Raw genomic sequence first — 13488 nt, forward strand, 5'->3', positions numbered from 1 at the left:
TGTCTGATAATATATGCTATATATTTATGTTTGAGTTGCTTTTTTTCCATCAATATAACATGTATTGAATTTAATCTTTTTATGCAACACTTTTTGCTGGTGTTTGTATTCAAAGCACAAAATTCTATGAAATAAATAAGCATTTTTTTTTTATATATTTTGCTTTACTGACTTTAAATCTTCATTAAACTTGTGTGTGATTTTCTCCCCTTCTATAACAGGCCTTAAAGATGAACATGATAATAAAATAATCTGTGTGAAGTCATTGAAAGTGTCCACCAGCAGGTTCTTTTATTGATTCAATATTAGAAGGTTAGTTTATCACTGAGGTTTGTCTTTTTAACACCGATACGACACGAGAGCAAACACGACACAAACAAACGAGGAACTCCTCCCAAACACATTTCACCAAGTTTGCATAAAATGAAGCTGAAAAATGAAATCTCCCAGAATCAGTGCAAATATAAAAGCAGCTAAAGCGCAGAGAGGATCGGGTCAGGAGACGTTCAGGCGTTCCTGCAGCGCTGCTCTGAGGTCGGCTGCATCCTGAATCCTCATGTAAACAGAGCATCCCAGAAAACGCGTTAAAGTGAAGGCAGCATCAGTGTTTGACTCTCTGAGGAAACGGCTGAAACCCCCCCTCCATGACCCCCCCCACCCAAAGAAAAAACTATCCACTGAAGACGATCAGAAAACAAAAGTTTTTCTCCCTTCAGCCTGCGGCTCTCCCCCTGAATGTCATAAAAAATTACAATTTGTTGAAGGTATTGCACCAACGATGCTTCCATCGATAAACAGAACTTACAGCATCATCCACAGAGGAGCAGAACACCTGCTGGAGGAGGCATCAGCACCTCCTCCGCCGTGGAGGGATGGACACACCCGTCTCAGGCAGAGCAGACAGCAGAGGGCGCTGTGCTGCAGAGTCTGGCAGCGCAGCAGCGCCCCCTCTGGATGACACAGTGAACAGCAGCTCTAAGAGAGACGTGCTGCTTTGGTTTCGACGGATCTCGGTTTTGATTTTCCCATAAATTCATGCCATAAAAACACGTAAAAACCCGACTGAACCCCGAAAGGAAACCCGCCCCCAGAAACGGATCCCTGTGAGGAATGGAGGCAGCAGGAGGAAGCGGACGGGCCGGGGCTTCGGCGGGCCGAGTAGCGCCCTGCGCGGCGTGCTCCAGGGAGGACGGGATGAAAGCCGTGGATGGATCAGAGCTGCTGCACCGTGCTGTCTGCCTGGGTGGTGGAGCCGTCCTGCTGCAGCCGCTGCCACTGGAAGGTGGTGCTGAGGGGTCCCACCACATCCTCCTCGCTCTCCTGCTCCTTGGCAAACTCCAGGAACACCTGAGAGACAAAGATGCTGCACCGTGAGGAGGAGCGTTTTCTACCCTCCAGATATCGGTGGACAAACATCAAAATACCCGCTTATCAAATTAAATAATAAAAACACCTGATTGATTCTGATTAATTGATCCATCATTGAGTAAAGCTGATCGCTCTGTGACCTTTGATCAAACTAGCATTGAGCTAACAGCACTCCAATGTTAATTAAGGAGTCACATCATCCTAGGCTGGATCCAGACGCTTCCTCAGCTGTCAGCACGGCAGTGGAAGCATCATGCTGTGTGGTTAGGGTACGGCCCTCAAAGCTTCATGGGTGAAAGCTGCTGTCTGCCACCAATCCAACCCATCTGGTTACCTCCACCCTCCTGCTCAGACTAACAGGCTAACAGACGCGGCGTTTCTCCACCCTCCTGCTCAGGCTAACAGACTAACAGACGCGGCGTTTCTCCACCTACCTGCTCATGCTAACAGGCTAACAGACGCGGCGTTTCTCCACCTACCTGCTCATGCTAACAGGCTAACAGACGCGGCGTTTCTCCACCTACCTGCTCATGCTAACAGGCTAACAGACGCTGCGTTTCTCCACCTACCTGCTCAGACTAACAGACGCGGCGTTTCTCCACCTACCTGCTCAGGCTAACAGGCTAACAGACGCGGCGTTTCTCCACCCTCCTGCTCAGACTAACAGACTAACAGACGCGGCGTTTCTCCACCTACCTGCTCAGGCTAACAGACTAACAGACGCGGCGTTTCTCCACCTACCTGCTCAGGCTAACAGACTAACAGACGCGGCGTTTCTCCACCTACCTGCTCAGGCTAACAGGCTAACAGACGCGGCGTTTCTCCACCCTCCTGCTCAGACTAACAGACTAACAGACGCGGCGTTTCTCCACCTACCTGCTCAGGCTAACAGACTAACAGACGCGGCGTTTCTCCACCTACCTGCTCAGGCTAACAGGCTAACAGACGCGGCGTTTCTCCACCCTCCTGCTCAGACTAACAGACGCGGCGTTTCTCCACCCACCTGCTCAGACTAACAGACGCGGCGTTTCTCCACCTACCTGCTCATACTAACAGGCTAACAGACGCTGCGTTTCTCCACCTACCTGCTCAGGCTAACAGGCTAACAGACGCGGCGTTTCTCCACCTACCTGCTCATGCTAACAGGCTAACAGACGTGGCGTTTCTCCACCTACCTGCTCATGCTAACAGGCTAACAGACGCGGCGTTTCTCCACCTACCTGCTCATGCTAACAGGCTAACAGACGCTGCGTTTCTCCACCTACCTGCTCAGACTAACAGACGCGGCGTTTCTCCACCTACCTGCTCAGGCTAACAGGCTAACAGACGCGGCGTTTCTCCACCCTCCTGCTCAGACTAACAGACTAACAGACGCGGCGTTTCTCCACCTACCTGCTCAGGCTAACAGACTAACAGACGCGGCGTTTCTCCACCTACCTGCTCAGGCTAACAGACTAACAGACGCGGCGTTTCTCCACCTACCTGCTCAGGCTAACAGGCTAACAGACGCGGCGTTTCTCCACCCTCCTGCTCAGACTAACAGACTAACAGACGCGGCGTTTCTCCACCTACCTGCTCAGGCTAACAGACTAACAGACGCGGCGTTTCTCCACCTACCTGCTCAGGCTAACAGGCTAACAGACGCGGCGTTTCTCCACCCTCCTGCTCAGACTAACAGACGCGGCGTTTCTCCACCCACCTGCTCAGACTAACAGGCTAACAGACGCTGCGTTTCTCCACCTACCTGCTCAGGCTAACAGGCTAACAGACGCGGCGTTTCTCCACCTACCTGCTCATGCTAACAGGCTAACAGACGTGGCGTTTCTCCACCTACCTGCTCATGCTAACAGGCTAACAGACGCGGCGTTTCTCCACCTACCTGCTCAGGCTAACAGACTAACAGACGCGGCGTTTCTCCACCTACCTGCTCAGGCTAACAGGCTAACAGACGCGGCGTATCTCCACCCTCCTGCTCAGGCTAACAGACTAACAGACGCGGCGTTTCTCCACCTACCTGCTCATGCTAACAGGCTAACAGACTAACAGACGCGGCGTTTCTCCACCTACCTGCTCAGGCTAACAGGCTAACAGACGCGGCGTATCTCCACCCTCCTGCTCAGGCTTACAGACTAACAGACGCGGCCTTTCTCCACCTACCTGCTCATGCTAACAGGCTAACAGACGCGGCGTTTCTCCACCTACCTGCTCATACTAACAGGCTAACAGACGCGGCGTTTCTCCACCTACCTGCTCATGCTAACAGGCTAACAGACGCGGCGTTTCTCCACCTACCTGCTCATGCTAACAGGCTAACAGACGCGGCGTTTCTCCACCTACCTGCTCATGCTAACAGGCTAACAGACGCGGCGTTTCTCCACCTACCTGCTCAGGCTAACAGACTAACAGACGCAGCGTTTCTCCACCTACCTGCTCAGGCTAACAGGCTAACAGACGCGGCGTTTCTCCACCTACCTGCTCAGGCTAACAGACTAACAGACGCGGCGTTTCTCCACCTACCTGCTCAGGCTAACAGGCTAACAGACGCGGCGTTTCTCCACCCTCCTGCTCAGACTAACAGACTAACAGACGCAGCGTTTCTCCACCTACCTGCTCAGGCTAACAGACTAACAGACGCGGCGTTTCTCCACCTACCTGCTCAGGCTAACAGGCTAACAGACGCGGCGTTTCTCCACCCTCCTGCTCAGACTAACAGACGCGGCGTTTCTCCACCTACCTGCTCAGACTAACAGGCTAACAGACGCTGCGTTTCTCCACCTACCTGCTCAGGCTAACAGGCTAACAGACGCGGCGTTTCTCCACCTACCTGCTCATGCTAACAGGCTAACAGACGCGGCGTTTCTCCACCTACCTGCTCAGGCTAACAGGCTAACAGACGCGGCGTTTCTCCACCTACCTGCTCAGGCTAACAGACTAACAGACGCGGCGTTTCTCCACCTACCTGCTCAGGCTAACAGGCTAACAGACGCGGCGTTTCTCCACCCTCCTGCTCAGACTAACAGACTAACAGACGCAGCGTTTCTCCACCTACCTGCTCAGGCTAACAGACTAACAGACGCGGCGTTTCTCCACCTACCTGCTCAGGCTAACAGGCTAACAGACGCGGCGTTTCTCCACCCTCCTGCTCAGACTAACAGACGCGGCGTTTCTCCACCTACCTGCTCAGACTAACAGGCTAACAGACGCTGCGTTTCTCCACCTACCTGCTCAGGCTAACAGGCTAACAGACGCGGCGTTTCTCCACCTACCTGCTCAGGCTAACAGGCTAACAGACGCGGCGTTTCTCCACCCTCCTGCTCAGGCTAACAGACGCGGCGTTTCTCCACCCTCCTGCTCAGACTAACAGACGCTGCGTTTCTCCACCTACCTGCTCAGGCTAACAGGCTAACAGACGCGGCGTTTCTCCACCTACCTGCTCATGCTAACAGGCTAACAGACGCGGCGTCTCTCCACCTACCTGCTCAGGCTAACAGACTAACAGACGCGGCGTTTCTCCACCTACCTGCTCAGGCTAACAGGCTAACAGACGCGGCGTATCTCCACCCTCCTGCTCAGGCTAACAGACTAACAGACGCGGCGTTTCTCCACCTCCCTGCTCAGGCTTACAGACTAACAGACACGGCATTTCTCCACCTACCTGCTCCAGCGTGGACTGGGAGAAGTTGTACTCCTCAAAGTTGAAGGTTTGTTTGGCTGCAAAAGAAAAGGATGCAGAATGAATGCAGGTTAGCAGCGGCGCTGCAGGCAGGGATGCAGGCAGCAGCTCACCGTTCTCCAGCTGGGAGAAAGACCGGGCCAGCGAGCCGACGTCCTCCATGGGGACCTTATAGACCATCAGGGTGGTGAAGCTGGATGGGAGGCAGCAGCGTGTCACAGGTTATACAGGAACGTGGATCTATCATTTAATGCTCTTAGAAATAATCTATATATATATATAAAATACGGCAAAATCCTCTGTCATCTTTAGCGTCGACAGGCTGCAGCCGTGGCCTGAATTTTCCAGACGTTTTTGCTGAAATGTGCATTTTTCCATTATCTAGCTTTTCTGTGCTTCTTTTCCAAACATACGGGAAAATATGCAGAACCAGTTAGATCTCATATCTGGCTAAATTGTTGTTATATATATATTAGAATAAAGCATTTTAAATGCCACTATAATCACATTTAATGAATCTTAATGCCAATAAAGGCCTTAATTTAAAATAATAATAATAATTTAAAAGACTTATGAAGCGTGGAAACCAGGCAGGGATAACAGTGAAGGTTTGGCTGGGGGGGGGGAAACCAATATAAATGGACTTTCTGAGAACAGGATCCAGTCCTGAAACTTTACAGCAGTGTTTCCCAACCGGGGGTGCGTGTACCCCTAGTGGTCCCCTGGTGCATTGCAAGGGGCAGTGAAAAGTCTGTTAGAAATCGGAGCCTGAGACACAGAGCTCACTGAAAGCCTCTGTGTAACTGTGATATTCTCCACTTGCAGGTTGGTTCCTTGCAGTCTGCTAACTGGGGTGGCTCAATCCCAACCCCCACCCCACCCACCCAGATCACTTTCGTGCATAAGACGTTACAAAACATGAACAGAAACTCTTTTGCACAACACAAAGGTTTCCACAGAACCGACCTGCTAAGGTGTTTCCTAGTAACTGTTTTACCACTAATTGCTCTTTCTGCTGTTTAAACAGCAACTATTTCAAACTGACGGTTGCAGCTTCTGCACAGAAGTTTATTCTGTTTAGAAACTCTGCTAAGTTTCTGCAAGGTCAAACTTACCCCCCTGGGACCAACAAATATTTAACCCCGCTTACCCTTTAAAAAAAAAGATGTTAAGTTTGGGAACACAATTTTAAAATTCACCAGGACAAACAAATAATCTGGACTTTCCCTTTTCTCTGATTTCGCACTCGGGGAAAATTTGTGTGTCCCCAGTAGTTTTTGGAAAACTAGCAAAGGGAAATGCCCCTCCCAACCCCCCAAAATGACCATTTTGGGTTTTATGTTCAGAGGTTGGTTTCAGAGGTTGGATTTTTAGGGGTTTGGGTGTTCCGGGGTTGGATTTCATTGGGGTTTGGGGTTTTAGGGTTTGGGTGTTCAGGGGGGTTTGGGAAATTCGAGGGTTTGGGTGTTCGAAGGGAAAGGGTTTGGGTGGGGGGTTTGGATGTTTTAGAGGTTTGGGGTGTTTTAAGGTTGGGGGGTTCAGGGGGGTTTGGAAAAGGGTTTGGGTGTTCAGGGGGTTTTGGGTGGGAGGGTTTTGGGTGTTCAGGGGGGTTTGGGTGTTTAGGGGGGTTGGATGTTCAGGGTTTGGGTGGAAGGGTTGGGTGTTCAGGGGTTTTGGGTGTTTCAGGGGGTTTGGGTGGGTTTAGGGGTTGGTTTTTTCAGGGGGTTTGGGGGAGGTTTGGGTGTTCAGGGTTGGATTTCAGAGGTTTGGGTGTTTTAGGGTTGGGGTTTCAGGGTTGGAAAGTTTTAAAGGGGTTTGGATGGAGGGGTTTGGGTGTTTCAGGGGTTGGATGTTCAGGGGGTTGGAAAGTTCAGGGGGTTTGGATTTTCCGGGGGGTTGGTTTTTCAGGGGTTTTTTGTTTCAGAGGGGTTTGGGTGTTTTAGGGGTTTGGGTGGAGATTGGAAGTTCAGGGGTTTGGAAAGTTTCCAAGGGGGGGAATGTTCAGGGGGCGGGGGGGGTATTGGGGGTTTTAGGGGTTTTGGGTTGGGGGGTTTGGTGGGTTACAGGGGGTTTTGGGGGTTTTCAGGGGGTTGGAAATTTTTAGAGGTTTGGGTGGTTCAGGGGGGTTTGGGGGAGGTTTTGGGTGTTCAGGGGGTTGGAAGGGTTTTAAAAGGGGTTGGCGTTCAGGAGGTTTGGGTGGAGGTTGGATTTCAGGGGTTGGATGGGGTTTGGAATTTCGGGGGGGTTTTGGGTGGGGTTTAGGGGTTGGAAGTTCAGAGGGAGGGATGGAGGTTGGATGTTTAGGGGTTGGGGTGTTCAGGGGTTGGATTGGGGGTTGGGAAGTTCAAAGGGTTGGAAAGTTTTAGAGGTTTGGGGAAGGTTTAGAGGGTTTTTTTTCAGGGGTTTGGGTGGAGGTTGGATGTTCAGGGGTTTTTATTTCAAGGTTTGGAAGTTCAAAAGGTTTGATTTTCAAGGGGGTTTGGGTGTTCAGGGGGGTTGGGGGGTTCAGGGGTTGGGTTTTTTCAGGGGTTTGGGTGGAGGGGTTTGGGTGTTCAGGGGGGTTGGATTTCAGGGGTTGGGGTGGGGGATTGGGTGTTCAGGGGTGGGGGATTTTCAAAGGGGGTTGGATGTTCAGAGGGTTGGGTGTTCCAAGGGGTTGGAAATTTCAGGGGGTTTGGGTTTTTCAGGGGTTGGGTGTTCAGGGGGTTTGGGTGTTCAGGGGGTTTGGGTGTTCAGGGGTTGGGGTGGATTTTGAAAAGTTCAGAGGGTTTGGGTGTTCAGGGGGTTTTTATGGGGGTTTGGGTGTTTGGGGGTTTTATGTTCCCGAGGTTGGATGGAGGGTTTGGGTGTTCGGGGTTGGATTTTTCAGGGGTTTTGGGTGTCAGAGGTTGGGTGGGGGGTTGGATTTTCCCGGGGGTTTGGGTGTTTTTAGGGGGTTTGGAATGGAGGTTGGATGTTTTTATTGGGGTTTGGGTGTTCAAGGGGGGTGTGTGGGATGTTTTGATGTTCAGGGGTTGGGGTTGGAGGTTGGATTTCAGGGTTTTTGGGTGTTCAGGGGTTGGATTTGGGGGTTGGGGGTTTTTAGGGGGGGTTTGGGTTTCAGGGGGGTTTGGGTGTTCGAGGTTTTGGGTGGTTCAGGAAAAGGGTTTGGGTTTCAGAGGTTTGGGGTGTTTAGGGGGTGGGGGGGGTTGGAAAGTTCAGGGGGGGGTTTGGGTGTTCAGAAGTTTGGGTGGAGGTTGGGGTGTTTAGGGGGGATGGAGGGGGTTTGGGTGTTCAAGGGGGGGTTGGGTGGAGGTTTTGGATTTCAGGGGTTTTTGGGGTGGGGGTTTTGGGGTTCAGGGGTTTTTTGGAAAGGTTTTGATGTTCAGGGGTTTTGGGTGGGGGTTGGAAAGTTTTTAAAGGGGGTTTTTAAAGGGGGTTGGATTTTTCAGGTGGGGGGTTTGGGTGTTTTGAGGTTGGATGTTCAGGGGGGTTGGAAAAAGGGTTTCCCAAGGGGGTTGGGGGTTTCCGGGGGTTTGGGTTTCAGGGGGGGGTTTGGAAAGTTCAAAAGGGGTTGGATGGAGGGTTTGGGTTTTTTCGGGGGTTGGGGTGGAGGTTTTTGGGTTTTTTCAGGGGGGTTTGGGTGGAGGTTTTGGGTGTTCAAGGGGGGTTTGGGTTGGGGGGTTTTGGGTTTTTAGGGTTTGGATGGAGGGGTTTGGGTGTTCAGGGGTTGGGATTTCAGGGGGGTTTGGGATGTTCAGGGGGGTTTGGGTGGAGGTTGGGATGTTCCCGGGGGGGTTTTGGGTGGGGTTGGATGGGTTTAGGGGGTTTTATGGGGGTTTGGGTGTTCAGGGGTTTTGGGTGGGGGGTTGGATTTCAGGGGGTTGGGGTGGGGGTTTGGGGTGTTCCCCGGGGGGGTTTTGGAATTTGGGGGTTTTGGGTGTTCAGGGGTTTGGAATTTAGGTTGGGTGTTCAAGCGTTGGGTGTTTTAGGGGGTTTGGGTGGAGGTTGGATGTTCAGGGGGTTTGGGTGGGGGTTGGATGTTTTAGGGGGGGTCGGGGTTTCAGGGGTTGGATGTTTCAGGGGGGGGGGATGTTCAGGGGTTGGGTTTTTCAGGGGTTTTGGTGTTTTATAGGTTGGATGTTCAGGAAATTTTGGGTGTTCAGAGTTTGGGGTGTTCAAGGGGGGGGAAGGGTTGGGTGTTTTAGGGGTTGGGGTGTTCAGGGGGTTGGATGGAGGTTTTGGGTGTTCAGGGGGTTTGGGTGTTCAGGGGGTTTGGGGTGTTCAGGGGGTTTTGGGTGTTCAGGGGGGGGGGGGGGGGGGGGTTTGGGAAAGTTTTAGGGGTTGGAAAGTTTAGAGGGGTTTGGGTGTTCAGGGTTTTGGGTGGAGGTTGGATGTTTAGGGGTTGGATTTGTTCCCCGGGGGGTTGGATGGAGGTTTGGGGTGTTCAGGGTTTTGGGTGGGGGGTTGGATGTCAGGGGGGGTTTGGGTGGGGGTTTTGGGTGGGAGGTTTTGGGGTTCAGGGGTTTGGGGGAGGGGTTTGGGTGTTCAGGGGTTGGGTGTTCAGGGTTTGGATTTGAGGGTTTTGGGTTTTAGGGGGGCGGGGTGTTCAAAGGGGTTTGGGGTTTTAAAAGGGGGGGATGGGAGGTTTTGGGGTTCAGGGGGTTGGATGTTCAGGGGGTTGGATTTCAGGGGGGGTTGGGGGGGAACAGGGGTTGGATGGGTTTAAGGGGTTTGGGTGTTTTAGGGGGTTTGATGGGGGGTTGGGGTGTTCAGGGTTTGGGTGGGTTTAGAGGTTGGATGGATTTTGGGGTGGTTTAGGGGGGGGATGTTCAGGGGTTGGGTGTTTCCCGGGGGTTTTTGGGTGTTCAATGGGGTTTGGGTGGAGGGTTGGATGTTTTAGGGGTTGGGTGGAGGTTGGAGTTCAAAGGGTTTTGGGTGGAGGTTGGGGTGGGTTTAGGGGGTTTGGATGGAGGGTTTGGGTTTCAGGGGGTTTGGGGGAGGTTGGAGTTCAGGGGGGTTTATGGAGGTTGGATGTTCAGGGGGGGGGGAATGGGGGAGGTTGGATGTTCCCGGGGAAAAAGGGGGTTTGGATAGTTCAGGGGGGGTTTGGAAAGTTTTATGGGGGGGGATGTTCAGGGGTCGGGTGTTCAAGGGGGTTGGGTTTTTCCGGGGTTTTGGGTGGAGGGTTTGGGTGTTCAGGGGGTTTTGGGGTGTTCCCGGGTTGGAAAGTTCAGGGGGTTTTAATTTTTAAAAGGGTTTGGGTGTTCAGGGTTGGGATGTTCAGGGGGGGGGGGAATTTGGGGGTTGGGGGTTCAGGGGTTGGGGTGTTTCATAGGTTTTGGGTGGAGGTTGGAAAGTTTTTTTTTTAAAGGGGGGGGGAAAGGAGGTTGGATTTTCAGGGGTTGGATTGGGGGTTGGATGTTTAGGGGGGTTGGGTGGAAAGGTTGGGGTGTTTTAAGGGGTTTGGGTGGAAGGGTTTAAAGTTCCCGGGGGTTTGGGTTGGGGGGTTGGATGTTCAGGGGTTGGGTGGAGGGTTTGGGTGTTCAGGTTGGGGGTTTTCAGGAAAGGGTTGGGGGGGGTTTTTAGAGTTTTATGTTTTAGGGGTTAGATGTTCAGGGGGGGGGTTGGGTTTTGTTCAGAGGTTAGGATGGAAAGGTTTGGAAAGTTCAGGGGGGGTTTGGGTGGGGGGTTTGGAAAGTTCAGGGGGTTGGATGGAGGTTGGATGTTTCAGGGGGGTTGGGTGGGGGTTGGAATGTTTAGGGGTTTTGGGTTTTCAGGGTTTGGGGTTTTCAGGGGGGGGGAGGGTTGGATTTTTGTTTCAGGAAGGGTTTAAAGGAGGTTGGATGTTCAGGGGTTTGGGGGGAGGGGTTTGGGTTTTCAAAGGGGTTGGGTGGAGGTTGGTTTTTCAGGGGGTTTGGGTGTTCAAGGTTTTGGTTTCAGAGGTTTTGGGGGAGGGTTTTGGGTGTTCAGGGGGGTTGGGTGTTCAGGGGGTTTGGGTGTTTTAGGGGGTTTGGAATTTGGGGGTTGGAAAGTTCCCGGGGGTTTTGGGTGTTCAAAAGGTTGGGTGTTCAGGGGGGGGGGATGTTCAGAGGTTTGGGTGGGTTTAAGGGGTTGGGAAATGTTCCCGGGGGGGTTTGGGTTTTAAAAGGGGGTTTGGGTGTTCAGAGGTTGGTTTTTCAGGGGTTGGATGTTTTAGGGGTTGGATGTTCAGAGGGTTTTGGGTGTTTTAGTTGGTGGTTTTTCAAGGGGTTTGGGTGTTCAGGGTTTTTGGGTGTTCAGAGGGTTTGGAAGTTCAGGGGTTGGATGTTCAGGGGGTTTGGGTGTTTTAGAAGGTTTGGGTGTTTAGGGGTTGGAAAGTTTAAGGGGTTGGGTGTTCCCGGGGTTTTGGGTGTTCGGGGTTTGGGTGTTCAGGGGTTGGATGTTCAGGGTTTGGGGTTTTTAGGGTTTTGGGTGTTCAAGGGGTGGGTTTCAGGGTTGATGGGGGTTGGATTTCCAAGGGGGGGTTTGGGTGTTCAAAAAGGTTGGATGTTCAAGGTTTGGGTGTTCAAGGGTTGGATGTTTCAGGGGTTTTTGGGTGTTCCCGGGGTTAATGGAGGGTTTGGGTTTTTCAGGGGGTTTTGGGTTTCAGAGGGGTTTGGGTGGAGGTTGGGTGTTCAGGGGTTTTGGGTGTTCAGGGGTTTGGGGGTTTAGAGGTTGGATGGGGGTTTTGGGGTTTTTTCAGGGGTTGGAAAGGAGGGTTTAATTTTTCAGGGGGTTGGATGGAGGTTGGATTTTTCAGGGGGTTTGGGTGGAGGTTGGATGGGTTTAGGGGTTGGATGTTCAGGGTGTTGGATGGAGGTTGGGGTGTTCAGGGGTTGGATGTTCAAGGGGGGTTTGGGTTTTTCAGGGGGTTGGATGGGTTTAGAGGTTTTGGGTTTTTCAAGAAATTTTGGGTGTTCAGGGTTGGATTTGGAGGTTGGGGTGTTCAGGGGGGTTTGGGTGTTCAGGGGGGTTGGGGTGGGGGGTTGGATGTTTAGGGGGGGTTGGGGTGGAGGTTTTTGGGTGTTCAGGGGTTGGGGTGGAGGTTTTGGGGGGTTTTAGGGTTTGGATGGGTTTTATGTTTTAGGGGGGTTTGGGTGGAGGTTAAAAAGGGTTTAGGGTTTGGGGGGAGGTTGGATGTTTTAGGGGGTTTTTGGGTGGAGGTTGGGGTGTTCAGGGGGTTTGGGTGTTCCCGGGTGGATGTTTAGAGTTGGAAGTTCAGGGGGTTTTGGGTGTTCAGGGTTTTTGTTTCAGGGGTTGGATGTTCAAAGGGGGGTTGGGGTTAGGGGGGGGGGAGGGGGGGGGGAGGGGGGGTTTGGGTGGAGGTTATGTTCAGGGGGTTTGGGTGGAGGTTTGGGTGTTCAGGGGTTTTGGGATGGAGGTTGGATTTTCAAAAGGGGGGGTTTGGATTTCCCGATTTGGGGGTTGGGAGGGTTGGGGGTTTCAAGGTTGGAAAGGGGGTTTTGGGTGTTTTTAGGGGTTTGGGTGGGGGTTGGGAAAAGTTCAGGGGTTTGGATGGAGGTTTTGGTTTCCCCGGGGTTTATGAAGGGGGGGATGTTTAAAGGGGTTTGGGTGGAGGTTGGAATTTTCAGGGGGTTTTTTGGAGGTTTTGGGTGTTTAAAGGGGTTTTTGGGTTTTTCAGGGGGTTTTGGGTGGAGGTTGGATGTTCAGGGGGTTTGGGTGGGGGTTGGAAAAGTTTCCCGGGGGTCGTTAAAGTTTTAGGGGTTTTGGGATGGGGGTTGGGTGTTCAGGGGTTTTGGGTGTTCAAAAGGGTGTTGGATGTTCAGGGGTTTGGAAATTTTAGAGGGGTTTATTTCAGGGGTTTTGGAAGGGAGGTTGGATGTTCCAGGGTTGGATGTTCAAAAGGGTTGGATGGAGGTTTTGGGAAAGTTTTAGGGTTTTGGAATTTTTAATGGGTTGGGTGTTCAGGGGGGGTTTGGGTGTTCAAAGGGGTTTTGGATGTTTCCCGAGGTTGGATGTTCAGGGTTGGATGGGGGGTTTGGGGTTTTTAAGGGGGGGATGTTCAGAGGTTGGATGGAGGTTTGGGTTTTCAGGGGTTGGATGGGGGTTTTATGTTTTAGGGGTTGGGTGGAAAGGGTTGGGATGGGGTTGGGTGTTTCCAAAAGGTTGAAAGGAAAGGGTTGGGGTGTTTCAGGGGGTTTGGGTGTTCAGAGGGGGTTTAATGGGGGGTTGGGTGTTTTAGGGGGTTTGGGTGGAGGTTTGGGTGTTTTAGGGGTCGGGATTTTTCAGGGGTTGGATGTTTTTAAGGGGGGTTGGGGTTAAAAAAAGGATGTTCACGGGTTTGGGTGTTAGGGGTTTTATGTTTTTAGGGTTGGATGTTCCCGAGGGTTGGAAAGGAGGTTTGGAAAAGTTCAAAGGGGGTTTGGGTTTTTCAGGGGTTGGTGGGTTTAGAGGTTGGGGTGGGGGTGGAAAGTTCAGGGGGGGGA

At 52.1% G+C, this 13488-nt stretch overlaps 1 protein-coding gene and 1 long non-coding RNA gene across 4 annotated transcripts in view; both read right to left on the minus strand.

The window, feature by feature from the left end:
* Positions 1-507: 507 nt before the first annotated feature.
* abca5 (ATP-binding cassette, sub-family A (ABC1), member 5) overlaps positions 508-13488 on the minus strand; it is a 40633-nt gene continuing 27652 nt past the window's right edge. Inside the window, exons 36-38 of the mRNA XM_038274414.1 lie at positions 5155-5234; positions 5024-5079; positions 508-1347 (exon numbers count right to left, since the gene is read on the minus strand). Coding sequence (XP_038130342.1) covers positions 1213-1347; positions 5024-5079; positions 5155-5234 — 271 coding nt within the window. The 3' untranslated portion in view covers positions 508-1212. The remainder of the gene's footprint in view (positions 1348-5023; positions 5080-5154; positions 5235-13488) is intronic.
* LOC119776143 lies at positions 1627-4921 on the minus strand. 3 transcript variants are annotated; one of them, XR_005279745.1, is made up of 3 exons: positions 3886-4724; positions 2671-3030; positions 1627-2334 (listed from the first exon to the last, which is right to left on the minus strand). It is a non-coding gene; the product is annotated as an uncharacterized LOC119776143 (long non-coding RNA). The 3 variants fall into 3 exon arrangements; XR_005279746.1 differs by lacking the exon at positions 1627-2334 and adding an exon at positions 4889-4921 and having other exon boundaries at positions 2512-3030; positions 3886-4679; XR_005279744.1 differs by lacking the exon at positions 1627-2334 and adding an exon at positions 4754-4856 and having other exon boundaries at positions 2512-3030; positions 3886-4679.

The sequence above is a fragment of the Cyprinodon tularosa genome, unplaced genomic scaffold (genome assembly GCF_016077235.1).
Source record: "Cyprinodon tularosa strain WSP-4 unplaced genomic scaffold, ASM1607723v1 ctg913, whole genome shotgun sequence".
Taxonomy (NCBI): Eukaryota; Metazoa; Chordata; class Actinopteri; order Cyprinodontiformes; family Cyprinodontidae; genus Cyprinodon; species Cyprinodon tularosa.